Source organism: Aspergillus costaricaensis (assembly GCF_003184835.1).
Source record: "Aspergillus costaricaensis CBS 115574 unplaced genomic scaffold BO79scaffold_14, whole genome shotgun sequence".
Taxonomy (NCBI): domain Eukaryota; kingdom Fungi; phylum Ascomycota; class Eurotiomycetes; order Eurotiales; family Aspergillaceae; genus Aspergillus; species Aspergillus costaricensis.
Window position 1 is genome coordinate 843659 of NW_020291814.1, and position 26131 is coordinate 869789.

General features: G+C 49.1%; 13 protein-coding genes and 1 non-coding gene across 14 annotated transcripts; 8 read left to right on the forward strand and 6 right to left on the reverse strand.

The window, feature by feature from the left end:
* The first annotated feature begins 716 nt into the window (after positions 1-716).
* Positions 717-1967, forward strand: BO79DRAFT_287301 (aldo/keto reductase). The gene is made up of 2 exons (XM_025688567.1): positions 717-1383; positions 1441-1967. The coding sequence occupies exons 1-2, from the start codon at positions 772-774 to the stop codon at positions 1900-1902; spliced, it is 1074 nt and encodes a 357-aa protein (XP_025540208.1). The 5' UTR covers positions 717-771; the 3' UTR covers positions 1903-1967.
* Positions 1968-2289: 322 nt separating this feature from the next.
* On the reverse strand, positions 2290-3350 carry BO79DRAFT_13513 (short chain alcohol dehydrogenase). The gene is made up of 4 exons (XM_025678048.1): positions 3193-3350; positions 2722-3143; positions 2370-2670; positions 2290-2317 (listed from the first exon to the last, which is right to left on the reverse strand). Exons 1-4 carry the CDS (start codon positions 3269-3271, stop codon positions 2310-2312), a joined length of 810 nt encoding a protein of 269 aa, XP_025540209.1. The 5' UTR covers positions 3272-3350; the 3' UTR covers positions 2290-2309.
* A 217-nt stretch (positions 3351-3567) lies between these two features.
* On the forward strand, positions 3568-4432 carry BO79DRAFT_194283 (SDR family NAD(P)-dependent oxidoreductase; the record flags this gene model as incomplete). The annotated part of the gene is made up of 2 exons (XM_025681034.1): positions 3568-3914; positions 3970-4432. The coding sequence occupies 2 exons, from the start codon at positions 3568-3570 to the stop codon at positions 4430-4432; spliced, it is 810 nt and encodes a 269-aa protein (XP_025540210.1).
* Positions 4433-4666: 234 nt separating this feature from the next.
* Positions 4667-5584, reverse strand: BO79DRAFT_264897 (class II fructose-bisphosphate aldolase; the record flags this gene model as incomplete). The annotated part of the gene is made up of 2 exons (XM_025686841.1): positions 4667-4937; positions 4998-5584. 2 exons carry the CDS (start codon positions 5582-5584, stop codon positions 4667-4669), a joined length of 858 nt encoding a protein of 285 aa, XP_025540211.1.
* A 291-nt stretch (positions 5585-5875) lies between these two features.
* Positions 5876-6941, forward strand: BO79DRAFT_237477 (SMP-30/gluconolactonase/LRE family protein; the record flags this gene model as incomplete). The annotated part of the gene is made up of 2 exons (XM_025684705.1): positions 5876-6573; positions 6635-6941. 2 exons carry the CDS (start codon positions 5876-5878, stop codon positions 6939-6941), a joined length of 1005 nt encoding a protein of 334 aa, XP_025540212.1.
* Positions 6942-6966: 25 nt separating this feature from the next.
* BO79DRAFT_264902 (Zn(II)2Cys6 transcription factor) lies at positions 6967-9231 on the reverse strand (the record flags this gene model as incomplete). The annotated part of the gene is made up of 6 exons (XM_025686842.1): positions 6967-7148; positions 7240-7428; positions 7492-8149; positions 8209-8262; positions 8334-9042; positions 9095-9231. The coding sequence occupies 6 exons, from the start codon at positions 9229-9231 to the stop codon at positions 6967-6969; spliced, it is 1929 nt and encodes a 642-aa protein (XP_025540213.1).
* Positions 9232-9583: 352 nt separating this feature from the next.
* On the forward strand, positions 9584-11387 carry BO79DRAFT_146631 (sugar porter family MFS transporter; the record flags this gene model as incomplete). Its single annotated transcript, XM_025678471.1, has 5 exons — positions 9584-9688; positions 9738-10014; positions 10068-10305; positions 10350-10930; positions 10990-11387. The coding sequence occupies 5 exons, from the start codon at positions 9584-9586 to the stop codon at positions 11385-11387; spliced, it is 1599 nt and encodes a 532-aa protein (XP_025540214.1).
* A 693-nt stretch (positions 11388-12080) lies between these two features.
* BO79DRAFT_264908 (zinc-dependent alcohol dehydrogenase family protein) lies at positions 12081-13368 on the forward strand (the record flags this gene model as incomplete). Its single annotated transcript, XM_025686843.1, has 5 exons — positions 12081-12129; positions 12195-12265; positions 12316-12384; positions 12433-13186; positions 13247-13368. The coding sequence occupies 5 exons, from the start codon at positions 12081-12083 to the stop codon at positions 13366-13368; spliced, it is 1065 nt and encodes a 354-aa protein (XP_025540215.1).
* Positions 13369-14080: 712 nt separating this feature from the next.
* BO79DRAFT_237478 (sulfotransferase family protein) lies at positions 14081-15089 on the forward strand (the record flags this gene model as incomplete). Its single annotated transcript, XM_025684706.1, has 2 exons — positions 14081-14749; positions 14818-15089. 2 exons carry the CDS (start codon positions 14081-14083, stop codon positions 15073-15075), a joined length of 927 nt encoding a protein of 308 aa, XP_025540216.1. The 3' UTR covers positions 15076-15089.
* A 73-nt stretch (positions 15090-15162) lies between these two features.
* Positions 15163-15250, reverse strand: BO79DRAFT_t131. The gene has a single exon. It is a non-coding gene; the product is annotated as a tRNA-Tyr (tRNA).
* Positions 15251-15938: 688 nt separating this feature from the next.
* BO79DRAFT_264915 (YybH family protein) lies at positions 15939-16678 on the reverse strand. The gene is made up of 3 exons (XM_025686844.1): positions 16540-16678; positions 16427-16471; positions 15939-16371 (listed from the first exon to the last, which is right to left on the reverse strand). Exons 1-3 carry the CDS (start codon positions 16664-16666, stop codon positions 15953-15955), a joined length of 591 nt encoding a protein of 196 aa, XP_025540217.1. The 5' UTR covers positions 16667-16678; the 3' UTR covers positions 15939-15952.
* Positions 16679-18846: 2168 nt separating this feature from the next.
* Positions 18847-20998, reverse strand: BO79DRAFT_264917 (Hsp70 family protein; the record flags this gene model as incomplete). Its single annotated transcript, XM_025686845.1, has 9 exons — positions 18847-19070; positions 19124-19256; positions 19327-19453; positions 19513-19616; positions 19674-20020; positions 20071-20140; positions 20227-20271; positions 20340-20887; positions 20962-20998. 9 exons carry the CDS (start codon positions 20996-20998, stop codon positions 18847-18849), a joined length of 1635 nt encoding a protein of 544 aa, XP_025540218.1.
* A 1236-nt stretch (positions 20999-22234) lies between these two features.
* Positions 22235-23435, forward strand: BO79DRAFT_264922 (uncharacterized protein). The gene is made up of 2 exons (XM_025686846.1): positions 22235-22775; positions 22841-23435. The coding sequence occupies exons 1-2, from the start codon at positions 22265-22267 to the stop codon at positions 23323-23325; spliced, it is 996 nt and encodes a 331-aa protein (XP_025540219.1). The 5' UTR covers positions 22235-22264; the 3' UTR covers positions 23326-23435.
* A 913-nt stretch (positions 23436-24348) lies between these two features.
* Positions 24349-26097, forward strand: BO79DRAFT_287305 (alpha/beta hydrolase). The gene is made up of 4 exons (XM_025688568.1): positions 24349-24580; positions 24651-24783; positions 24869-24977; positions 25048-26097. Exons 1-4 carry the CDS (start codon positions 24386-24388, stop codon positions 25922-25924), a joined length of 1314 nt encoding a protein of 437 aa, XP_025540220.1. The 5' UTR covers positions 24349-24385; the 3' UTR covers positions 25925-26097.
* Positions 26098-26131: the final 34 nt, after the last annotated feature.

Genomic DNA, 26131 nt, shown 5'->3' on the forward strand with positions numbered 1-26131 from the left:
TGGGATCTCCCCAACAATTACTACCACCAAGATATTAGTTAACATAGATCCAAGAGTCAAGATGGGATGTGATAAGATGTGATGAAATTCTTGGCATGGCTCCGTCTCGCGCCCACTGCAGCGGCTAATAGCGGCACCGGGTAATTTGATTATCAGTAGGCTCAATGGTTTGCCAATGGGGACCTGGAGGAATTTGAGTTTATGCATAATTGCTTCTCATCCTACAGGATTTTGCAATTATATGTTATTATCATATACTCATAGCTTTCTGAATGAGCTTAAAAGTGTATTTAATGTGATTTGGAAGGTAGTTTCCAATCTGTCCAAATCGACCGCTCTATAAGGAGTCGTCCAAGATCAACATATAGGGACAAAGAAAGCTTAACTTGGACTTTCTCTATATCTAATATCACGACATACATTAATTTCTATAATTGATATCTACTTTCATCCGTTACACTTATCTCGTCAGATGGGAGATCACAGTAGCCGGCGGCCGCTATTAGCCGCCGCCAAATCTCACTACAGACTAGCACCGACACGGCGTCATGCAGGCTTACAGCTTGCTGCTTACGTTGGAATATTTCGCCCTCGCAGTGGCTTATAGCCTTACAACCAGTGCAGATATATTCGCCCTCACCGTATACCACATACCAATGAGGGATATATCTACCCCAGTCGATTCTCCTCAATTCGACCATCACAAAACCTAAACACAGCCTCTTGGCAACATCACACAGCCTAGTACAACCTACCTACAACACACCCAACATGGCTACAGCCACCGCAGCAGCCAACGCCACCGGCCCCCAAACACTCAAGGACCCAATCGTGTCCATCAAACCAACAAGCGCCACTCGCCCGCCCACAACCCGCACAACATACACTCTCAACACGGGCGCCAAAATCCCCGCTCTCGGAACCGGCACTTTCCAAGACCCCGACTCTCAGGAAGACACTGTCTGCCAAGTCCTGCAACATGGTATGCGGCTTATTGACACAGCGCGTGTCTACGGCGTAGAGAAGCAAGTCGGCAGAGGAATCAAGAAAAGCGGCGTCCCGCGCGAGGAGATCTTCCTTGGCACTAAGCTCTGGTGCAACGATTTCCATCCCGATGATGTCGAGCGCGCGGTGGATGACTCTCTGCGGGACTTGGATACGCCTTATGTTGATCTGCTGTTGATGCATTACCCGTGCACTTTTAAGCGGGGTGAAGATCGGTTCCCTCGTGATGCGGAGGGGAGAATGATTCATGGGGAGACTACCTTTGTGGATACGTGGAGGGCTTTGGAGAAGGTGGTCAAGACGGGAAAGGTGAAGGCCATTGGGGTGTCCAATTTTAGTAAGGGTGAGATTGAGACGTTGCTTAGGGAGACTTCTACCGTATGTCACCTTCTTATTCCCTTTACTCGAGAGATTGAGTGTAACTGATGACTGCAGGTCCCCGCCGTGCACCAAATGGAAGTCCATCCCTACCTCCAGCAGAAGGGCTTCAACGAATGGCTTCGCAAAAAGGGCATCCATGTCGTTCAGTTCAGTCCTCTCGGAAACATGAACGATTTCTACCGTCAGGCAGGATGGTCAAAGGAGATTGCGCACATGATGCGGGTGATTGATCAGCCCATTCTCAAAGCGATTGGCCAAAAATACGGCAAGAGCCCTGTACAAGTGGTGCTGGCGTGGGGAATTAACAGTGGCCGTTCGGTTATCCCGAAGACTGTAATTGATTGGCAGATCGAGGAGAATTTGGCTGCTGACTTTGAGCTCGATGCGGAGGATATGGCTCAGATTGCTACACTGGACGCGAAGGCCCGGTTCAATGACCCCAGCTTCGATTATGAGTGGCGATTGTATAGTGATTTGGAGGGAATTGATGGCACCGTCAAGGGGAGGACGCACTAGGGGCCTGACGATCCGAAGTCATTACGTCTACGTTCTTATGAAAACTTATGTCTAACAGTTTGACCAGCAATTCTCATGCCCTTTTCATACCATATAATAGTTATTGCATACGAAATATGGAGCATCCCTAGCTAAGCTGCAAGCATACAATCTCGTATACATTACATTAGGGACTCAACATTGTTCATTATGTATGAAGCCTCGCACGAGACACAGCATCTCACGACACCAGTTCCCGGGCGCAGTAAAGTGTTTTATGGTCCCGCCTGCTTGAAGTTTTAGGAAAAAAACTTTACGTGGGAAGACCTTCTGCCAGTATCGAAGTACTACATGGATGCTTCTCAAGGTAAACGATCTCATTAACTTGTCATCTAAAATAAAACATCACGCCATCCAAGATTTTCATGTCAACAGACTGTTCAAGTTAGTATCACCCATAGATTAAGAAATGATAATTGTACACTTACTTCCAATCACCCCATTCACCGGAATATCAATCGAAGTCGTGTAGCTAGCAGCATCGCTCAGGAGATACACATAAGCACCCCCCAGCTCCTGCACCTCCGCCAGCCGGGGAAAGCCTCCGTAATATTTGAGTTGCTGCTCCCAGTCGGGCTGCTGCGGTACCCAATATGTCATGGCAGTCTTTACCAAACCTGGCGAAACACTGTTTACCCTTATGCCATACTGAGCCCATTCCATGGCCAGTGTGTGAGTCATGTTTCGGACGCCGGCCTTGGAAGCGCCATAGGGAGTGGATGGAACACGCTAGCACATCGTAAGCGACGGGTACATCCCAGGCTGTAAATAACAACAAACCTTATTCGGTCGGTATGAAGCCATGGACGCAGTGAAAACAATCGACCCCTTGATTCCGAGCTTGATAAACGCACGCGCAGCAGCACGGGCACTATAGAATGCTCCGAAGAGGTTCACATTAAAGAGGGTCTCAATCTCCTCCTTGGTGAAATCCAAAGCAGCCTTGTGGTGGGTGCGACCGGCGTTGACTACCATGCCGTGCAGCGCGCCAGTTTCGTCGATGATCTTGTCGATAGCTGCGGTGATAGTGGCTTCCTCTGTTACATTCGCGCTAATGGCCCTGAGTTGCCCTGGGTAGCGCTTGTCCAGGGCGGCGAAGTCGTCGCCTGTCTCGCCGATGTCGATCGAGTAGACTTTGGCAGCACCGTTGGTGAGACAGCATTCTGCGATACCAAGGCCGATTCCACGATTGGCGCCGGTTACTGGCGAGATATTAGAGATGTATCACAGCCGTGTCTGTTGACTACTTACTCGCGATAACCTTTCCACCGAGGCTGACCTGGGTCTGGACAGCGCTGGCCTGGGATGCTTCGTTGGAGTCCGAGGTCATCGTGATGGTATCAGTATGATTGATACGATAGTGGTAATGTGTTCAAAGGACAATAATTTTACATTGTATAAGGAATTTACTAGTCATCTTATAACATGTTTTGATCATCTGCTGATACTCGATCACTCGAGTCGGGGATCCCCCGAGACGCGGAGGGGCGGGGAAGCGCGGGGATGCATTGCCTCGAGACGGGAACACCGGTTACATTGCATGACTTGAAAAGGTGCTACGCTCACTACAATGCACAGAGACCAGTGTTCTCTCTCTGACAGCTACTTTGTGAGCAAGTTTCTACGATGGCTCTACCAGCTTGCAATCTGCTCAAAGGCAAAACAGCTGCCATCACCGGCGGCACTACGGGAATTGGCCGCGCGATCGCATTGGCATACATCACTCAAGGCTGCAACGTCGCGGTCAACCATCTCGGACTCCCCCAAGATGAGGTGCATCGGCACAGTCTGCTCGACGAAGTCAAATCGATCCAACAAAGCGGAATCGCGGCTGGCAAGATCCTTGAGATTCCCGGCGACGTGACCGCCCCGGAAACCAGCATATACCTCGTCCAGGAAGCCGTCTCTCAATGGGGCAAGCTGGATATCTTCGTCGCCAATGCTGGCGTGTTCAAGCAAGCTGAATTCCTCCAGTGAGACCATTATACCAACAGCAAACTAAAGAAGACTAGCAGCTAATACATCCAGAATTGAATCCTCTCTCCTCGATCACAGCATCCACGTCAACATCAAAGGCTGCTTCTACTCCTGCCAAGCAGCTGCCCGGCAGATGGTCAAGCAGGGCCACGGTGGCTCCATCATCGGTATCTCTTCCGTCAGCGCGCTGGTTGGTGGGGGCCTTCAGACCCACTACACGCCCACTAAGGCTGCTGTGCTCTCCATGATGCAGTCCATGGCTATCTCACTTGGCAAGGATCGGATCCGATGCAATGCTCTCATGCCAGGTACCATTGCGACTCAGTTGGCTGATCATGATATGAAGAACCCTACTAAGAAGGCTGCGCTCGAGGCGCGCATTCCGTTGGGACGGATTGGGAACCCAGATGATATGGCTGGCCCAGCGGTGTTCCTGGCTTGCGAGGAGATGAGTCGATATGTCAATGCCACGGGGTTGTTGGCAGATGGTGGGATGTTTAGTAATTTGCAATAGATTGGTCTGGAATTAGTGTCTTGCAATTATTAGTAGGTACTGTCTCGTTCATTATCGTACGTACATTATTGTCGCGTATATATTATGAAGACAGCCAACTCTGAAAAGTGGTAATTGCAAGTCACCGAAACTCGGCACTTGCTAATTCTTGTCATGAGGGATAGTAAATCATCGTTAGACTCAATAAATTCGCTCTAAAAGTTTGACTATATTGTATATCCATTGAGCCGTCCCTCACGCCTTACCCGCAGACCCGCAAATCTCCATCCACTTCGCAGTCAAATCCGCCACTTTCTGAATCCCCTCCTCAATCAGTTGGGTATGTGGTATCTTCCCCACATTATCTCGAAGATGATCATAGTAGTCATCCAGCACAAGCCGGTTCACATTGATCTTGGCCACTCCAGCCGCCACGCAGCGCTGTATCAGCTCAGACGGGAACCCATTCGTGCCGTGAATCGCCAAACATACTCTCCCATTGACCTGACTGCGAATCTTCTCAAACCTGGCACAGTAAGTCAGCAAATTGATTGTTCCAACCATCACGAGATAATTGCCAACTCACCGCTCAAAATCCAACTGCGGACCACGGGGACCATATTCCCCATGAACATTGCCAATAGCCGGCGCAAGCACATCCACGCCCGTGTCAATAAACTCATCCACCTCTTCTGCCGTGGTCATACAGGCCTCTAGCCCTGCCGTATTCATGACCCCGTCTTCGCCTCCTTCAATACGACCCGGTTCAGCCTCGGTGACTTTCTGGCGTTCATTGCAGTACCGCACGAGTTCGCGAGTCTTTCGCAAATTGACCTCCTTCTCATGGTGGGACATGTCCACCATGATACTGTCGAATGGCATATCCGCCGCCTGCTTGATGATGTCTTCCGACTGCGCATGGTCGAGGTGGATGCTGATAGGCACGGTCGCGCGACTAACCGCATCTGCAGCGGTACGCACAATCAAGCCATCCGTTGCTTTGACAGCCCATGGGAAGAATTGTATGATGAGAGGCGAGCGCGCTGTTTCGGCTGCTCGGATGTATCCCAGGATTTGTTCGAGGTTGTAGGCGATGACAGCGATGACGCCGTATCCGCCGGCGTGAGCATTGCGCAGAATGCGCCTGTGGCGGTTTTCTTCTTTCCAGGACATCGTTGCGAGGAGCACTAAATAATTCAGTTGGGTGCGGTTGTCATACCATGGATATTAGTGTTGATCGACGTTCTTATACTCTTCGGAGATGGCTAATCGGTGGGGTGGAGATGGCCTCGAGACGAGGACCGGAGTTACCCCGATTTCCCCAGCTTCTCTCCCCATCTTTCCCCTCCACTGTTCTGTTCGCCACTTTTTATACTCACTAGGCACAGACTATATCTCTTGTTCTGATCACCTACACACTAGCACACTATCTTCGAAACTAATCAGCCTGACGAAATAATCACCATGACCGACAGCGAAATAACAGGGTTCCAATCCCACCACAAAGACTTCGACGCAATCACCGGCCCAACCCCCACCCTCGAACTATTAGCAGAACATCGAGACTACCCCTTTGCACACGAAGCCGGAATCTATATCGCTGAGACAAACAACCTCTGGATCACCAGCAACCGATGCCTCGATCCAAATGGCAGTAAAAGCGAGCAAAAAGTCTACATCACCCGCGTTGACCTGAACACCAACCCCATCACCTACGAGGAAATCCCCACCGAGATACCTATGGGAAATGGAGGTATCAACTACGGCAGAGATCACATTCTCATCTGCGGGCAGGGGTCTATGACTCAGCCCAGTGGGCTGTATCAGATGTCCATCACTGCTCCGTACACAACGAAACTGCTTAAGGGAGACTTCTTCGGCCGGCCGTTCAACTCGGTAAATGACGTGGTCGTGCACACCGATGGCTCCATTTGGTTTACAGATCCCATATATGGCTACAGGCATGAGTATCGTCCGGAACCGTGTTTACCGTGTCAGGTGTATCGGTGGTGTCCGCGCGAAGGTACTATTCGCGCAATGGCTGATGGGTTTGGGATGCCGAATGGGATTTGTTTCTCCCCGGATGAAAAGACGGTTTATATCACAGATACCGACCGACTGCATGGGGATGGTACAGTGTTTCATCATCGGGTATCTTCAATGTATGTGAATCATATCATTATTATATTGTCATTGGGAGGTCCACTGATTAGTGCTGTATAGCTATGCCTTCGACGTGTCTACGATACATGAACAGCCGTTCCTCACCAACCGTCGACTCTTTGCCATGGCCGATCACGGTATTCCCGATGGGATCAAGTGCGATTTGAATGGAAATGTGTATAGTGGTTGCGGTGATGGTATCCACGTCTGGTCTCCCGGGGGAGTTCTCCTCGGTCGCATCCTCATCGATGGCGGGGTAGCTAACTTCTGCTTTGGCCGAAACGGGGAGATCTTTGCGCTGAATGAGCACCGCCTATGGAGGGTCCAGCTCGGAGCTGGAGTCAAGGGCGCATTACTTGGTCTGTAGACTGGATAAGTAGTGATCAACCATGTTATAGGGCAGCACCGGCCCGGATAAACACTTTCCCACCAGTAGCGGCTTTAGCATCCTGGTTTTCCCAAAGCTCCTGTAGCTCCACTCCCAATGATCTAACCGGCCAGCCAGTTCTTGCTCGACAAGATTCGAGCAGCTCCAGGATATTTTTCCGAGCACGCTTCTCCTGAATAAATATTCCTGCTGCGATGAGTCAGTCACGTGAAAGACACTCAGCGAGCCTTACCCTTACAGTAGGCGGATGTGTTGGTAGCGTCTTCCTATTACATACCTATGAATACAGCCTGAGATGACATCAAGCTAGATGCATTATCCCTTAAGGTCATAGCAATTCCACAGATGTCCTCCACGTAGTGCTTGATGGCGCTTTGACGTTCGATGTACTGGTCCAGTCCTCCCATGCTGGGCTCATGCGCCAGTAAGAGAATGCATGACACGCTGAAGAACTGAACTGCCAGTCCTACAACACAAATCAGTCAGTGTACCTCGTCAATTCAACATCTGTTTCTGGGGTTGAACATACCAAACGCAGCAGGACGAATCCAAATCGGCCGAAAGTACGACGAATACTCGCTTGCACCTAGCGGTAGGGGCGAGAACTCCACGGTTCGGTGCTGTCGCCAATCCTCAAGCATGGAACGAAGCCGGTTAGCATCCTCAGCTCGACGCTGTCTGTTCTCCTCAGTCGTGGTCTCTGCGCAATAACTAATCACCTTTGCAGTAATATAAATAGCACGCATAGCAAGCTCGTGCGGCAGCAGCGCAGAGAGGGGTTTCTGCGGAACCCAAAATGTCAATGTCTTGCGCTTCTCGCGGAATGCAGCCCAAATGTCCTGGCAGAGCCAGGCCCACCATACGGCGGAGTGTAGGCCGCCAGACTCGCCGTGGATGATCTGGGACCTCTGTATGAGGAAGACGCCTTCGAGATGCCGTTCCCAGTCGTTGGTGGAGTTGTCGAGCATTTCGTAGGCGGAGATGATCAGTGCTGTTGCAAGGAGTTCTAGGCTGGTTTTGTAGCTGGAGAATCGCATGGCTCGCTGGACGTAGTGCAGTGTTTGGTAGTAGTATTGTAGAGCCGCAGCTTCTTTGTTCGGCATGTTTTCTTGATCTAGTCGTGGGTTCAGTGCTAGGTGTCGAAATGCGAGGGCGAGAATTGCATTCATGAGGCCAGCATTATGTATCTTGACAAGTTGTCAGTCTACTAATATAGCATTTAGAAGAGAGCAATGAGTGGGCTTACTGCCAAGTGCGCGACGAAAGTGGAAAACTGGCTGGTAGGATCGAAGAGATCGAGCTGTTAGAGGTATTAGACTATCTCGTTAATGTTTGGAACAGAAATATAAGTATGCTAACCCAAGGGCACACTTGATTTATAAAGTGTTCGAACAAGGCATGTTCGGTAGGCAGGAGCTCAATTGCCTCCCGTGACTGCCAAATTATTTCCTCGTCTACCGCGCTACCTTCTTGGTAACCTGTTGGGCCATTGCTCGCGCTGGAGTCAAGGGTACTATCAAGCACCTGTGTTGCATATTGCAGCGAATAGGGCTGGCTCAGACCATCGATTTCCAGGTGATCGACAGGCTGGTTTTGAGTGCCAGAGTTAATCACAGAGGGCAGCTGCGGGCTGTCCCTTGCAGCATCACCCGTCAAGAGCCCAAACCATCTCACTGCGGCAAAAGACGCGTTTGAGGGAGATAGATAGTTAGGTTGAAAGGCGATGGGACTCTGACCGGTAGGCAAGTCACTCCCCGTTAGGTGATCCAGGACCGCTAACGGAGGGGAATTGATCTCTGCATCTGAGCAGCTCCACGCCACTCCTGGTGGCTCATGTCGTTCGTAGGATGTTATTTGTGTGGAGACGTTATGCAATACATGAGCACTGGCTTGTTTGGGAGATGCTGTTGGATCTTTGTCTGTCACCGGAACAGCATCGGCAATGGCCCGGTCGGAAGCTGGGCTGTCATTACTGTGACGGCCAGATGCGGGATATTCACAGGTCTTGTCCTTTTTGACGCAAGGACCACATATCGGCTTGACTTCATCGCACTTCAGATGTCGCTTACGACATGTTATGCTGCATTCATTATATTAAACCGTGTACCGCGTCTTCGGCACGGGTCACTCACCATCCATTCTTAGTCCGCAACCCGCGGCCGCGAGACTTGCGTATGCGTGGCCGTCTATAGGGCAATTGAGAAGCCATGATCGGGATACCATATGGCCATGCGCTGCAAATGTCATCGGGGCCATAATCTGGATCCATTTTCGCTCATCCAGAGAAAAGTGCCCCCGTCTCGGGGACACATGCTGAATGTCGATCCATTCCATTCTCATTCCTTGCTGATTCCACGTGATTCCCCGCATTACCCCGCGTCCTATGGGATCGACAGAACCTTCACTGTATATTTCTGAGTGCTAATATGGCAATCAAGTAGCTGTTCGAATTGCGTCGTACGATATTAGTAGTAGCAATGCTGTGCGTTACTGACATAATGGTTGCCGCGAATTGCCGCATAGCCGGGTGATACTTTGGGAAAGATGAAAGGATATAATACGACTGTGACCTTCAAGCCGGCACGTGTATGATGATAATGAATTACCATACAATAAACATCATGTTCAATTCTAAGACTCCGTATTTCGGCCTTCGAGGGGGGTGGTTAACCTTCTGGATCACCCTAGCCTGTGGTGCTGACATGACTCTGTATGGGTATGATCAGGTCAGTCACAACAATATAGTTCCTGAAGTGCATGACTGATCCAATATAGGGCGTTTTTAGTGGAGTCGTAATCTCTCGGGACTTTCTTCGGTTGCACGATCTTGAAGGCCCATCGAAGACGAGTCTGCTTGGCACTGTCACCGCGATTTACGATGTTGGCTGCTTCCTCGGATCAATCTGTGCATACTGGCTAGGTGAGCGGTTGGGGCGTCGAAAGACGGTTCTCTTTGGGACTGCTGTGATGGCAATTGGCGCCCTTTTGCAAGCTTCCTCATACAGTGTGGGCCAAATGATGGCAGGCCGAGTCATTGCGGGAATTGGAAACGGTATTTCCTCCGATAGTTCCAGGAGTATAGACACTAACCATGACACCACCCAGGTCTGAACACATCCACTGCGCCCATCTGGCAGGTTGAAACATCGAATGTGCATTGGCGGGGAAGATTGGTTATCCTAGAGAACGTCCTTGTTCTTGTTGGGTTTTCACTTGCCAATTGGCTCAATTACGGGCTCTCGTTCGCCAGCGGCCCTGTGTCCTGGCGCTTTCCCCTGTCGTTCCAATTTATCTTCATAATCATACTCGCTCTCACAGTTCCATGGTTACCTGAGTCCCCAAGGTATGTGAACTGTGATTTTTATCAGAATGTACTGACATTCCCAGGTGGCTGATTGCCCACGGCCAAGAAGAAGCAGCTGTACAGATCATCGCAGATCTTGAGAACAAAGCCACGAACGATCCCTTCGTTCAATTCCAAACCAGTGAGATTCAATACAGTGTGGAATATGAGCGAGCAAACAGCGTCAGCTTTAGTGACATACTGTGCGGACGCGCCCATGAACGGTCAGGCACCAAGACCATCCGCAGACTTATCCTTGGTATGGGAGCTCAAGCGATGCAACAGTTCTCAGGAATCAATGTGACCTCCTACTACCTACCTACGGTACTGACTAAATCAGTTGGTATGAGTGAGTCGTTAGCAAGACTCTTAACGGCATGTAATAGCGTTCAGTATTTATGCTTTTCAATGATTGGTATACCGAATGTTGAACGTTGGGGCCGTCGAGCCCTGTTGATGTTTGGTGCCACGGGCCAGTGTCTCTGCTATACCTTCATCACAGCTCTCATCCGGTACAATGAGATGCCCGGCTACCCACATCAACATGAAGTGGCGTCTGGCTCGGTTGCTTTCTTCTTCATGTATTATGTATTCTTTGGGATTGGCATGCAAGGCGTGCCATGGTGTATGTCTGAGACCTCTCTTTTTATATGTGTTCAAGCAGTATGCTAATAAGATCTCTAGTGTACCCCACAGAGATCAACTCCCTCACGATGCGAACCAAGGGCGCCGCTCTCGGAGCAGCTACAAACTGGATTTTCAATTTCATGGTCGTCGAGATTACTCCAATTGGTATACAGAACCTTGGATGGCGATTCTATACGATTTGGATCGCGTTGAACGCAGCGATGGTCCCTGTCATTTACGTCTTTTATCCAGAGACAGCAGGACGTACGTTGGAGGACATGGATGACTACTATCGTGGGAATCCACCACTTTTCGTCTGCTTCGATAGGGAAGCAATTTCCCGCAAACGTCCTGAGAGATACCAGGTTCGAGATGAGCATGTTATTCGGGCTAAGGAAGGTGATATGATGGAATCAGCGCAGCATGTGGAGAATGCGACCGCAGTGATGGCTTGATCGTAGGCCTTGAATTGATAAGAACGCAACGACTACTTTTGAGAAAGAGAACTTTGCCCCCTGACGTCAAATGCTGGGTCTAATCTCAGTGATTTATCTAGTTGGCTTTATATAGTACTTGTCTTGCTCTTACTCTTTATGGCTTTCGTTGTGGGGGTAGGATACTGTAGTGTATGGATATGAGCATTTTTCCATGTTATCTCATCAGTTTCGGTCCCCAAGTAGCTCATCCAGCCGGCGTATGCTCTCTTGTCTAACTTATCGCTAGAGCATAGCAAAGCCATGAATGATAATTCCACTAGTAAAGGAATTCATCATTCTACTAATAAAGCTTCGGGACATTGGCAGGATGATGAGGTTTCTGCTATGCTTGGGTGGGGCAAGGCTGATCGACAAGCCCCGTCTCGGGGCACACCCCAGAATTGAAGGCCCATGCCCATCCATCTTCCACTGAACACAAATGACATTACACTACCATTGGATTACCATACGTTCATAGCCCCTGGCTTGTCGTGAGGATGCCATCCTGCTTTATCTTGCCCATGCGTTTCTACAGTTCACTACCCTCGCCTCCATACGCTCACATTCTCTATTGAGATATGACAGCCACCTCCGAATGCAGACGTATCCACCGATGATTATCCTTTAGAAATAGATCTTCACCTACTGCCCACATTTACCCAACAATATAGTATGAACTCTATGGACACCTTCAAGCTACCCCGCTCCATGAGGGCACTAGGTGCGTGTTGCGTTATCTTGACAAGCCAACAAGCACAATAGTTGATGTGACGGTCGGAAATGTAGAGTATAGCGAAGCACGAAATTTTAGCATTGTTGAAAAGGAGCTACCTAGCATACGTGCTCATGATATCCTCGTTTGTTGTGAACTTGCGCAAACTGTACACAATGTCTAACATCATTCCAGATCAAAGTAAAGGCCTGTGGTGTCTGCGGTACCGACCTGCACATCCACGAGGGTGAATTTGGAGCCCAGGTAAGGGCACTCCTACCACTAATCTATATACTGGACTGATCCGCAAAGTTCCCCCTAGTACCTGGTCACGAAACCGTCGGCATCGTCGCAGCATTCGGCAGCGACGTCGTTGACTTCACAGTAGGGGATCGCGTGGTAGCCGACAACTCGGAGCTATGCGGACACTGTCACTATTGCCGCCGAGGCAAAGAGCTTTTCTGCGAGAACTTCATCGCTCATGGCGTGATGGTCGATGGCGGATTTGCCGAATACGCCGCCTACCCTGCGCATCGCGTATTCAAAATCAAGAACATGTCAGACGCTGATGCCACCTTATTGGAGCCTGCAGCCTGTGCGGCACACGGGCTGGATAAGATATCCCCACAAATGGGGTCCAGTGTTCTTCTGTTTGGCGCCGGTCCGACAGGATTAATGCTAGCTCAGCTGCTTCGCCAAAATGGTGGCTGCCGAACTGTTATTGCTGCGCCGGGCGGGTTGAAGATGGAGCTGGCCAAGTCTCTTGATGCTGCGGATGAGTTTGTCGAGCTGCCAAGGGACGAAGATGCCGCGGCTGCTAGGTTGGAGCAGCTACGAAGGGAATATCCGTACGGCTTTGATATTGTTGTGGAGGCGACGGGTAGTGAAAGGGTTCTGGAGAACGCCATGAACTTTGTCACCAAAGGTGGAAAGCTGGTAGTGTATGGGGTTTACAATGATGAGAGCCGCATCTCGCTGTCACCGAATAAGATCTTCAAGGAGGAGATCCATGTCCTGGGTTCTTTCAGTCAGACGTACAAATTTCCAGCTGCCATTGATTATCTTGGTGAGTTTTGTGCAGTGGTGGTACAGGGAATCAGTGGCTAATGAATATCCGCATACACAGATCGTGGAAGAATCAATGTGTCTGGAATTGTCAACAAGACTTTCAGATTGGATGAGTGGGAGATATGCCTTAATGCGATGAGGCGAAAGTCGGTTGTCAAGGCTGCTATTGTCTTTGACTAGATACCACTCAATACAGTTGATTACAAGCCCAGGTGATGTGTACATACGCTAGCCCCATTTAGTTGGTTGTTTTACTGTGACAGGCAACTCTACCGAGACAGAAAGTACTAAGATCCTTCCATGATCCGAGTGAGACTGGGAGTTCTTATTAGCCACACTCGCATCATCAAGCCATTCTCGTTTCCATCATCCAGCCGCGTGAATTACGGCTCTATGATAAATTTGGTGCTCAGTGGTGGAATTGGTAGCTAAAAGCGAGACGGCAGCATGGAGATCCCAATCAATGTGTTATGCTTAGGGGCTGCAATACAGACAAAGGAATCATGAGTCCGTGGGGACCACAAGTGGGCACTTTGTATCACGCCAAAAAATCATTGGTTGATCCGTCTAGCCTCTCGTTCAGCCGCATTTCAAGCTTCATTTGCCCAACCCGACAAAGAAGGCCCATGCGCCCCTTTATTCCCTCGGGCTGTGAATACTCACCAACCGAATACACACTGTGTCGTAAGCCATCATTATCTTTAGGCAGCCACAACAAGGATAAGTGGCCAATGGGTGGTTTGATTTTCCCTACAGTCCGTAGTGAGATACACTAAAAGGATAGTGGTAGAGACAAGTATAAAGAAACTCGGTTCTCACCTCCCATAGATCCTTACACTCCATCTTCTTGGTGTCAGTCATATCTTGTTACGATTCCTAAGTCTTACCGACCATGGAAACCTTGCGCGGCGCTGTTTATGGCTTCCCCCAGCCCCAACCACGCATTCGCAGCAAACCACTGCAAGTAATCTGCGTAGGCCTACCACGATCCGGAACAGAGAGTCTCAGCCGGGCGCTCACCCAACTCGGCTTCAAAACCTACCACGGCTGGGACATTGTCTTCGACGACCCATCCTATGCCCAGGGCTGGGCGCAGCTAGCAGAGCGAAAGTATTCGGGCGTGCAAGGGCCAGGCGACGCCCCAATCACTCGCGACGAGTTCGATTGCCTGCTGGGGCATTGCGATGCAGTGGTGGACACAGCAGCCGCCATGTTCAGCGTGGAGATGATCCAGGCGTATCCAGAGGCTAAGGTGATTTTGAATACGCGGCGGGACGTGGACGCCTGGCATCGCAGCGCCATGAACACCTTGGTCGCAGAGGGTGAAAACCAGTGGATGGCCTGGTTTCTGCGCGTTTTCACGGCGGATGCGTACTGGCTTTGGAGGTTGTACTACACGATTGGATATCCCGCCATGTTTCGTGGGCGGACGACCAAGGAGGGGCTGATGAAACATGGGAAAAGGGTGTATCAGGAACATGGGTTGATGATTCGAGGGCTTGTGCCGAAGGAAAGGCTCTTGGAGTGGGATGTTGAAGATGGATGGGGTCCTTTGTGTGAGGTAAGTCAAGCTTTGCGTAATATTTCAGTAATTTGGAAGAGTGTGTCAGTTAATGTTGTGGGCTACAGTTTCTGGGTAAAGATACCCCCGATAAGCCGTTCCCAAACACCAATAACCCAGCAGCTTTTCGGAAGCACATCCAAAGTACAGTGCAGCCGAGAGTTAAACGGGGACTGTTTAATTTTGCATGTTGTGCCACTTCGGTGGGCGTGTTGGTGACTGCTGTTGTGTTGGGGGTGAAGAAGAGACAAGCATGGCAAACTCTGATCTGGGAGATACCCGTGGTGGTCAGGCAATGCTTGGAGTCATTGTCAATTTCGAAGTAGTTATTAGTTTAAAGGGCAGATGCGGGTAAAAATAGCTTCTTTGGGGACTGCTGAGCAAGAAAGAAAAATTGAATGAAAAAAATAGAATCCCCCGAACCAGAATCGAACTGGTGATTTTTCGGTTACAATAATACCCATTACAGCCGAACGCCATAACCAACTAGACCATCGGGGGTTGCTATGGAGGAATCTCCCTATTTTGATTTTATATTCCAACTGCTCAACATATAGCATAATGGCAGGATCTAGTCATGTCGTTCACCTGCCTCACTAGTTATAATTACAAAGCTGGATATCCGTGAGACATTCAAGATACAGGTTCAGTGTTCTCAATTACTGCTGTCGGTTTCCAAGTAGGTAATGCAATATAGGTTGTCGCGTCGAGGTCCTGCTGACCCTTCCTCAGCTACTGCTATGTAGTAGTATATATATTCGATCGCGGTCGGATCAAAGGGGCGATGTTACTAGAGCAGCACCATGATGTGACTGACTGCGCTGTGAAATACTATGCTACCATCAGATGGTATTAGTAGTAATATTTTAGAACAACCACACAACTGCACTACTTACTACTCAAAAGCCTTAAATTAGACACAAGCAATATGTCTCGATCATAAGAAAGGAAAGAGCAGGTGATATAACCTACATAGAGGATTAGTATTCCTCAGAGCGTCTTTTATGTCTATCCTATGCGATCAAAACCGCCTGTCCTAAACTGACATAGTAGTATTGACAATCACAAGAAACCGCTCATCCTTATAAAAGTGTTTTCTTTATCTTTCCTCTTTTTTTTCTCCTCCCTTGTAAAGCTATAATCTTCCAGCCCATCAGAAGTACCATCATCCCCCTCCAACACATCAACAGCCAACCCAAAAATCTAACTCCGTCGAATTCCATTCTGCACCAACGGCTTCATGCTAGAAAAGGCGTATCTAGCAATCAACCACTTCCCATGCTCCCTCCTCAAGATGAACAATTCCTGATTCGCATGTGGCTCAGACTCCTGAGTGGCAAGTATCGTTTTCGTTCCTTCAGCCGTTGTCCTGGCAAAAGCCCACTCCGGAGACATAACAACGATCTCTTCAATTTGAAAGGTGATAACGAGCTGAATGGTTGCAAAAATGCGTGTGTATGAACCGCGTAGAGCCTCGGTGCCTGTACTGGCCGAGAAATGCGGCGGCATGATGACCCCATCTTCCGTGTAAAGAGCTACTGCTTCGTCCACATTCCGGCTTTTCAGAGCGTTGCCGTAAGCATGGAGGAGGGCAGAAATTTCGTCGGTGTCGGGGGTAGACACTGCAATCGAGTCAGACCTTGCCATAGAAAGGACCCTAATCTATCGTGGGAGCACCTACTGATGAGTTGATTCCTGGAGTAAAAAAGAAGGGACTGAGATCTGAGTGACTTCAAAAATGTGTCTGCTGACACTAGTTAGTCCGCCTACTGATATCTAGCTAGCTTTACTGACCGAGTATTTGGCCTTATATGTGGCCTTTCTGTCCAGAAATGGATACCCCCACTTTGATAGGTGGGGGTTTGGCATCTCATAAGATACAGATTGGAGGCTTTTTGGAAAAGTCAGTCGAGCCATCTTGATAATTTTGTATAGCAGGTACTGTGCTGAACATGGCACAATCCATGGCTCGCGGTGCTTGGAAAATGGTGCCACACTGGGGTCAAGCTACGCTGTATGTCCAACCGGGAAGCTACGGGAGTACATGCCGTGATGTTCTCGATGGTATGCGGTATAGATTTACGTTTCAAAGTGTCCACCAAAAATCTATCATACTGCGGTAGGATATAGCTGGTATGACTCAATGGCTTCGATGCTAGGATTCGACGGGTCGTTTTGGCGGGGGGGATGGCAAATCTGACTGCTGCGCGCATTGTCGCTATACCTCACCAACAAAACTTGAATGCTGCCTCAAGAACAGATTGTCAAGTACGCCATAAGGTTGGGGACACAGATGCCGTACGGTAAGAAATTCGGAGTTGGAGGCATAACCTCAGAGGAGCATCCCGCATGATACCAAGAGTGGGGTGCCTTTCTTGTTGACCAGAGCTAGCGGAAACTCATAAAAAAGTTTAACTAAAAGGCCTGGACTAAGAAACCTACGAGCACCCATTCTTTCCGCAGAGATGCACCACTCCTTAGCTTCATCGCACGCTGCTTGGGCACCAATATCCCGCCCACCGGTTGACAGGGTTTGTTGCCTAATGTTAGCAAACAAAGCATCAGATGTTAATATTCTTGTACAACCCGCGAAAAGCCACATCCGGTAGATCTGCAATTTCAATGGTGGTGGAAAGAAAGTACTGCATTTTTCGCGGGTCGATCAAGTCTTCCCCGGTTTGCTGACCAGCTAAATGGATCACGAGCCAGGCCCGGGCTTCACCATCAACCTCAGTGCATGGTTTCGGACTATGAGTGATGGGCACAGACAGGAACCTTACGAGTAGCCCCCGGTATCACTCCCCAGGCCCACCGGCTTTCGGCTTTGGCCTTTGGCGACCGATGGTGCAAATTCTAAACCTTCTTTTCTATGAAACTCCGAAGAGCAGAAGCAAACAACTTGTGCATACTACTCTCGTACTCATCCGTCCCGGTAATACTTTTAGTTTCTGAGTTTAAACGGTTCACTATGTGCGAAGTAGCTAGGCCTTCCACTCTTCACCCGGGCTTATTCCCCGGCGTTTGCAGCCGATCAGTAGAGCGAAATATCACGGCACAGATTACTCTTCTCTAGTTTTCACATCTTGAAATTCGGTAGTATGAGGAGTAATAGACCGTCAACTTCAACCTCCAGGAAAAGAGATAGCCCTAGTCCTTCACATACCCGCCGACTGTTCTCCATAGCACGGCTCATCAGTTTTCAGAGGCGATGAAGCATCTTCCCACGAGGTTTGCGCGATTTTTGTTATATTTTACCGACAAGAGAGCTGAAACTTCACCAAATCTTGATGGAGGATGTGGCTATGCGGGTTGACTATCTTCCCGTGTCTCAAGTTACGCGATGTCGCACAAGAAGCCAACCAGTAGGTATGTAATGAAAACACACCTCTTACGGATCCCCATCTGGCGGGGTAAGATGATATGTCAACTTCTTCTCATCAGGAACTTTGGTAATAGATGGCCCGATGACTGAGAGAACTAAAACGTTCGGGAACATGCCCTCCATAAGTCAAACAACAGTAGCCAATCTACCCCGTCTTTTCACTCAACACCTATGGGTTGTGTAGCAACGTATTGGTATCCCTTCTCTCTCGACCCATTGCCTTGCCGTCACAATTTCTCTCCGTTTAGTATTGCGTTCAGGGTGGCGTTGTAAGATACCGACACTTGGCTGCCTTCATACGGAGAGCCTAGACCCCCTTTGCTGGCTTTTTCTTTCCTTTGCTTTTCCTTTTTCGTTTTTTTGCATGAGCCCTATTTCCGTGTGGTGGAGGTTTTTACTTTGTGCTGCTTCAAACCTACTTAATACGTAGCATACCGTCATAGATACAGTATCGCATCGTTGCGGATGGCTTCATCACAGCCAAGGGATATGTATTGAAACTGTAGAATGCACTGACTAGTTTATCATTGGATCTAGCAAAACCTCTTTAGGAAAAGAACGGCAGCGGAAAGAAAACGAAAGAAAAAGAAAAGACAGTCTGCGTTTGAAAATGGAGATGAAAATATGACCGAAAGGCAATCATTAACAGGCACATAAGCCATTCAGACGTAGGAAAATAGAGTAAAAATAGAGATAAACGTGATAGAAAGGCCAATCAGTAGAACGTGAGCTTGGCCGACAGCTCTATCTCCTCTCCGATCAGACAACCATCTGGCCTGAGCGCCCTGATATAAAGCACACCCCTGCTAACATCGCATTCGATCTCCAACGTGAACTTGATGGAATACTCGATCCTCCCATGGTCATCTTCCCGATGCCAGAACTGAGCCAAATTCAACTTTGAGAGATCAAGCAGGAACATGCCAAGTTTTTCCACATCTAGGCTATCAATCAACAAGGGGTCAGCTTTTCGTTAAGCCAGATCAACTTACCATCGGAAGTAGAAATTGGGCTGCAAGGTCCGTTGTACCCACACACGGCAATCAGGACAGATTTGGGATCTGTTGCCTTGTATATATGGCGTAATTGCACTTGGGTGGTGTGACCAGTCGCGTATCGCTGCCCCTAGAGTCGATTGACTGTTAGTGTAATGTATTCGAACCAACCCTAGAGATGTAAGGAAGATAAATAGTACTTTGTGTAGCACCCAGTTGATTGTGTTGTCACCCGGTTTAGCGACGCCATAGTGTCGAGGGCACTCGACCAAAAGAGGGGTGTTCTGGGTGGCATACCAGACGCCTCCTCTTGCGACGGCCATTTCTCTTCCAGGAGTCAGTTTAACCATCCATGTCACAAATAAAAGGTCTCTAGGTGAACACACGGGTTTGGACTAAATATCACAGAAATGTGTTCTGCAACAAGTAGTTTCCGAAAGTATTCCTGGACCCAAGGAAGATTCACCACTCCCCCTGCGAATACCATGTACTGGGACGAATATATGTCAGTCAGTTATCCTCTTTCCAGAGCCGAGTTCCTACTCACCTGGACACCGCCGGCAGCGTTGTACATGTCTCGGATAAATTCTAGTATCTCTTTCAGGACAGGGTTGAAAATGGCCCTCCAGTCGTCCATTGAGATGATGATTTCGCTGTAGTCAACGTCATAATGTAGCGGATTAGGGTCGACGATACCCAAGGGCAGTCGAATTCGAAATTGTTCCCCATTTCCGTCGCCGTCAGTGATGTCTCTCTTGTGGCGTGCGAACTCTCTCATCAGTCGACTGGACGGCCCAGTTCGATTAGAAGGAAGGGTGGCGAATTCCGGATCAAATCGATCGGTTAGAAGAGAAGAGAAGTTTCTATCGATGTTGGTCCCCCCGATATTGCGACCTAGTACGCATTAGTACACGTGGCGGTAAGTTAGGAGAACCAGACAATACTTTGGGGGGCCGACAACTGTTGTAGTTGCAAGCCATTCTGAGTTCGGAGTGCCATATATGAGCTCACATCCTTTGAGACGGAATTGTTAGCTATTGGAAAAATTGAAATTCGAGCGGGAGGAAGGGGGGGAGGGGGAGGTGGAGGGGGACTCTTACGGAGGTTCCGCCTCCAAGATCAACTATCATGACCTTTTCACCTGCCTATTTGTCCCACCACTTATTAGTCATATTGGACATATCTTAAATGTTGGGGTGCCACTGGCACTCACCTTTATGTCCTTGAGGAGGCCTTGCTCAAACACGTATCCCGCCGCGGCTTCAGACTCCGTGAGAAGGTTGATATCACCCTCACTAAACCCAGCATCCTTCGCAGCAGCAACCATCGCGAGCTGGGCCCCTCTCGAGAATGAGGCTGGAACAGTGAGGATATACTCAACCTCCAAATTTCCAATAGACTTGAAAGGCTCCCGAGACCAAATATGGTCATGAAGCCGTCGTAGATAGTCGCGGACGACGGAGTCTGCCTGCTTCCCTCCAGGAACGTGAAAGACATGATCTCCAAGGTCACCCTGACCAAGTTCAAGTCCATTTGCGTTGGCCTCTAAGACAAGTTTAGTCCATGAGCAGGATGTCATGTCTTCCGACACCTCAAAACCCCAACTATCGCGGTCCACATTGTTTTCAGCCCCGTAGGCAAACTTGGATGGTACTTTCCCGCCCCTATCAGTCGAATTGCAGTGACCTGGCCAATCGCCCACTGTCTGTGTGTTTTGGGGAATCTCCGGGTCATGGGAATTGACGAATCGGTATCCGACGGCTATATAACTACTATTAGTCACTTGGCCGTGTGAATGAACTCCATTAGAAGATACATCCCTGAACCGGTGGTACCATAGTCCACGGAAATAACAGCTTTGGGGGCTTGCATGGTGAACTGGGGGAAGGTGATTGAATTGAGAGATGTCAATGTCACTTTAAGGTATAGGATATTAATACCACAATTGGACTTGTAATTACTTCTGCCTTAAATTCTCTGGAGCGAAGAATTATTCACCAGAGGCAGGGGTAGCACTGTACTAGCGTTGATTTACTTTCCAGGACCCTAATAGCCTTCCTGGCTCGACTGCATGTTTCACCGGGACGGTGACAAGGTTTGAAGCGGTGGTGGCTCTGCTTTCCCGTTATTACCTTCGTTTTTCCCTCGTCTCCTTTGTCCTATTACGGCCGCAGCTCTCCGGTGGCCACCGTTCGTACCAACCCGAATGCAAGCGAAAACACTGTCTAAATTCTGGTAGAGAGTGATGAAGCCTATGAAGCCTTGGAAGAAAACATGAGAAGAAACCAATACCGAAAACTATGATTTATTTGTTATTTCCATTCTTCACTTTCGACCAAAGATCCCGTCGGTTTCTAATGTGTACTGGGCTAGCTTTGCTTTGTGGTAATTATTAGCAATTTCTGCATGGTACTTTCTCAGGGCTCCGAGGGTGTACGTTGTACAATGATGTGTGTAAAACGGGTGGCACGGTAGCTTTGTCACGCCTAACAGTAATTGGCTCCCGCAGAGGATGCTGGTAAGCTGAACCTCGCTCTACAATAAAGAAGACGGACAAAGAATCCTTTCAACGTACCCCAAAAGACCTGACTTATATGTAGCCTCCTCTTACCTACTCTTACCTACTCTTACCTACTCTTACCTACTCTTACCTACTCTTATCTACTCTTACCTACTCTTACCTACTCTTACTGACCACTTCTGTTATCTTTTCTGTTCAAATTCCTTGCCACTTTATCCCCGTGGCAGCAGCTCGTTTACCCTCCTCTAACCATGCCGAAAGAAAAGTCAACATCTTCCAAAAAGGGCACAGCAGCAAATGTTTGAATCTCCATCTAGTTGCCCCTTGGCCATCGTAACACGTTGGGCTAATATTTCGGTATTTAGAACGATGCTCCAGGTACCCGTCAGTCTACCTCCGGACGCAAAGAAACCAGAGAGCCCCGTACAAGGACCCGAAGCAGCAGCCCAGTTCGAAGAACGAAGACGGAGTCAACTACAACGTTGACAGGCGTTGACCCGGTACCAGAGATCGCGGAAAAACCTCAAGACCTAGAAGAAGAAGAAGAAGAAGAAGAAGAAGAAGAAGAAGAAGAAGAAGAAGAAGAAGAAGAAGAAGAAGAAGAAGAAGAAGAAGCAATGACCCTGCCGGAAAAAGGGCCAAACCCGCAGGTCACTGTTGAGGATGTCAAGAACAAATGCGGGGAAAAGAGCTTCAATTGGCACAATGTACACAAACCTCTAGCCATTGACTACGAGCATGCGTATCCGAAAGAGTGGCCAACAGAGATTCAGCGACCCTTTGGAATGGCTTTTGACTGGGCACGTAAGCATGCCGAACGCAAGCATGCCAATCTTTCTGTGGAGCAGAAAAGAGACCTCATCTCTAGCCTTGATGGCTACTGCATTCAGAATGACTTCGATACTATTGTATCTAGACTTCCCCGAGAATCGCAAAATGATTGTCTAACACACTTAGTTTATCTTTTGCTTGTCAAAGAATGCATTTCCAGGTTCTTCACGAATCCCTTCTGGTACCTTGTTCCGAACCCTAGGCCTGTGAACGATGGGGATGATAAAGGGGATTTGGCAGCAAACGCATCCGAATTTGGAGCACAGATATTGGAGCTTTTTGAGAGAATGCGTGAATGTAAGAAATCAGGTTCCCCATTTGACATCCTGTGCTCTGCCACTGATAGCTGACCTTCCCGGTAGCTGAACCAGCGGCTGCCCAGCTTTGGCGCTTATGGACTACTCGTTTCTCCCACCCAGATCATAAGCTCGGATATGACATGGTCGCTCATCGAGACTCCGTGGCTGACAAAATATGCGAGGAAATCTTGGGCCAAGAGCTAGTGAAATCTCTCCTCAGAAGTACGGATAAATGTGATCTGGATAGAGCCTTCCTTGACATGCAGAAGGTCTTCAGGTCAGCCGCTGAACTTTCGGTGAAAATTTCGTGCAACCTTGAGCGTCTGGAGTTTAAGACTCTCAATACTTTGGACCATGCCTTTCATCACCCTTCGGCGGAGATAGAATTGGCCGAGGATTATGGAGGGGCTGAGAAGGAACATTATTTTGATGACCGCCAAATTCTCTTCTTGGAGTTTCCCGCCATGTATCGTTGCGGAGATCTTAAGGATCCCTTTTATAAGGGTATCCTTCATAAAGCGGTTGTCTATGTTGAGGATGTAGATTAACGTTTGCTCAGCCACTGGGACATGCTGCTTTTTAAACCAGTCCTGTGGCAGTTGTCTGTTGAGTCTTTTTAGTTTTTATTTCTCTTATGTTTTTATTTTAAATTTTTTTCATCCCCGTTTAAATGTTATCTCACTTGTTTACCCAAGGGAGGCAGAATGTGAAGATGACTCCAACAGCTCTTGATTCGCGGCTTGGAGTTGAAACTGTCAACATTCATCACGAGGTCTTCAGTATTTCCTTCGGTTATTTCCGGCTTATTTACTTCTAAGTGTTGTATTCATCTGTGGACGATTGCTTTACCAGAATGCCAGATCAGAATTTTGAGCTCAAGGACTAGCATTAGCAGTTCCGGGAGGGGGCGGGCCTTATAAGGCGGGGGGTAGCTTGACACTCGGAAGGGAACTTCATCGCTACGTTCAATGGTGGTCTAGTATGTAACCTTTCAAACAAACATGAACAAGAATCTCCTATTCGTACAATTTTCGTATCGTGAATCGCTGCACATGTAATACTCCCGGTTCTTAGATCGTATGCTACCTACCTTCTCTAGTAAACATTTCCTTGTCTTTGTCTCGAGCACTACGAGGAAGTTATCAAGTCAGACCAAACGCAGCCATTTCACCATTGATAGCTCCTTTCATCAAGTCCTACCATCCACATCGCGTATATACACGACTTATATCAGCTGCATCAACCATTCCAGGTTCAGCTGGATCATAAGTCGGGCACATATTGTGGGTGTACATTTCAGCAAAGGGCATTATGCATCGGTCTGTCTCCAAGCACTGAGCGTGGGCCTCAGGACGAAGGCAGTAGTCGGCAGGCTTACCCGTGTCCAGATCATTATATCCAACAGAAGTAGCGTACAATCTATCCAGTTAGCTCATACGCTAACTGGGGAATGCCTGCATTCAGCCCCACGGGGATTGCCCTTTCAGGACAAGTGCTGACAGCTGGTCGTTTGTTCCTGACAGGGTATATAGGATAGTCGCATGTAGTTTACTGCGCTCAAACCCAGCAAACTCCTTTTCTCCCCTTCCCCACAAGCCACGCCTAATAATGTCGAGCGAAAAGTTCAACGTCACGGAGCATGCCGTTCCCGGCTGCCATATCCGAGAATATCCCGGGAGTACTGTTCACAAGGAAGACATACTGAAACTCCATGTCAAGCAGTATACTCCCAAGAACCAGGCCGAACCCGTTCCCGCCGATGCCATCACTATCATCGCTGCTCACGGAGCTGCACTTCCCAAGGTAACACGGTCTTACTGGCACCTGTTTGTCAGGTGCACACAGGTCTAATTATACGAATTGGAAAATTCAGGGATTGTATGAGCCACTCTGGGATGAGCTGCTAAACCAAGCCACCGGTTTCCATATTCGCAGCATCTGGGTGGCCGACTGCGCCAGTATGAACACCAGTGGGGTCTTGAATGAGGATAAACTCAGCATGGACTGTATGTAACCCACCCCTCAAAAGCAGCTATCTTGTCTCCCAAATGATGCCAATTCTAAGACAAATTATCTCTTCTCCACACGCAGGCTCCTGGATGGATCATGCGCGGGACCTGTTCCTGATGATCAACCACTTCCGCGAGCAGATGCCCCGTCCACTCGTAGGAATCGGCCACAGCATGGGCGGCAACATCATGTACGTGCCAGAATAGACTCTTCGACCGCCAGATATACCAGCAGCAGCGAGCACTGACCATCCCTTTCAGCACGAACCTGGCCTTTCTCCACCCGCGCTTATTCACAACCATCCTCCTCGTGGACCCTGTCATTCAGCTGAGCCCACCAGCTATGGGGTTCGGCACCGACCCTCCGGGGGCAGCGAATTACACTCTCCGACGCTCAGACGTATGGCCCAGCCGCGAGGCAGCCGTGCAAGCCAACCGCCAGTTTATGCACGGATGGGATCCTCGATGTGTGGAATTGATGGCGGAGCACGGCTTCCGGGATTTACCGACGCGGCTGTACCCGGACGTGGAGGCGGTGAAGGCGAAGTTTGGCACATCCACCACCGACAACAACAATACAACTCCTGTCACTCTAACCACCACCAAGCATCATGACCTCCTTGGCCAAATTCGACAGAATTTCAGCGCCCGCAAACCGACCACTGGGGTGATTGAGATCTCTCGCGACTCCCATGCCGATTTAGATCCCGTGGCTGCCTTCATTCCCCTCTACCGTCCCGAACCTCGCAGTACCTTCTTCCGTCTCCCCACTCTCCGCCCCTCCTGCCTCTGGGTCGTTGGCGGATCGACCTATTTAAATCTCGATGAGATGCGCCTTGCGATCAAGCGGTGTGGAACTGGGGTAGGTGGGAGTGGGGGGTTGCCTGAGGGGAGAGTCAAAGAGGTTACATTACCTGGCTTAGGCCATCTGATGCCGTTTCAGGAGGTCAAGGCTGTGGTGGAACCGTGTGCGGCTTGGTTGCGCGAGGAAATGGAGCGATTCAGTCGCGTGGAGCGAGAGTGGGAGGAGGCGCAGAAGGGGAAAAGTCATCTGGTGGTTGAGGATAACTGGTATAAAGTTTTGAAGCCGGTAAATGCTCGTCGTGGTAAGGGCGGGCCTAGTGCGAAGCTGTCGTGAGGAATATTGTCCATGTAGGGCATAGTCAAGTACTTCAAATTTGCCTGTAGTATGCACATCAGTGCATGGTGCTGTTTATCTAAAGGATGTATTGGCAGCTGCGTTGGAGTTGAACTACCACCCTATTTGGTGGGCGGCATACTAGTCCTATTCTTAGTGTCATCCAACACCACAATCACTTAAGTGTATAGTTTGATATATTGAGAA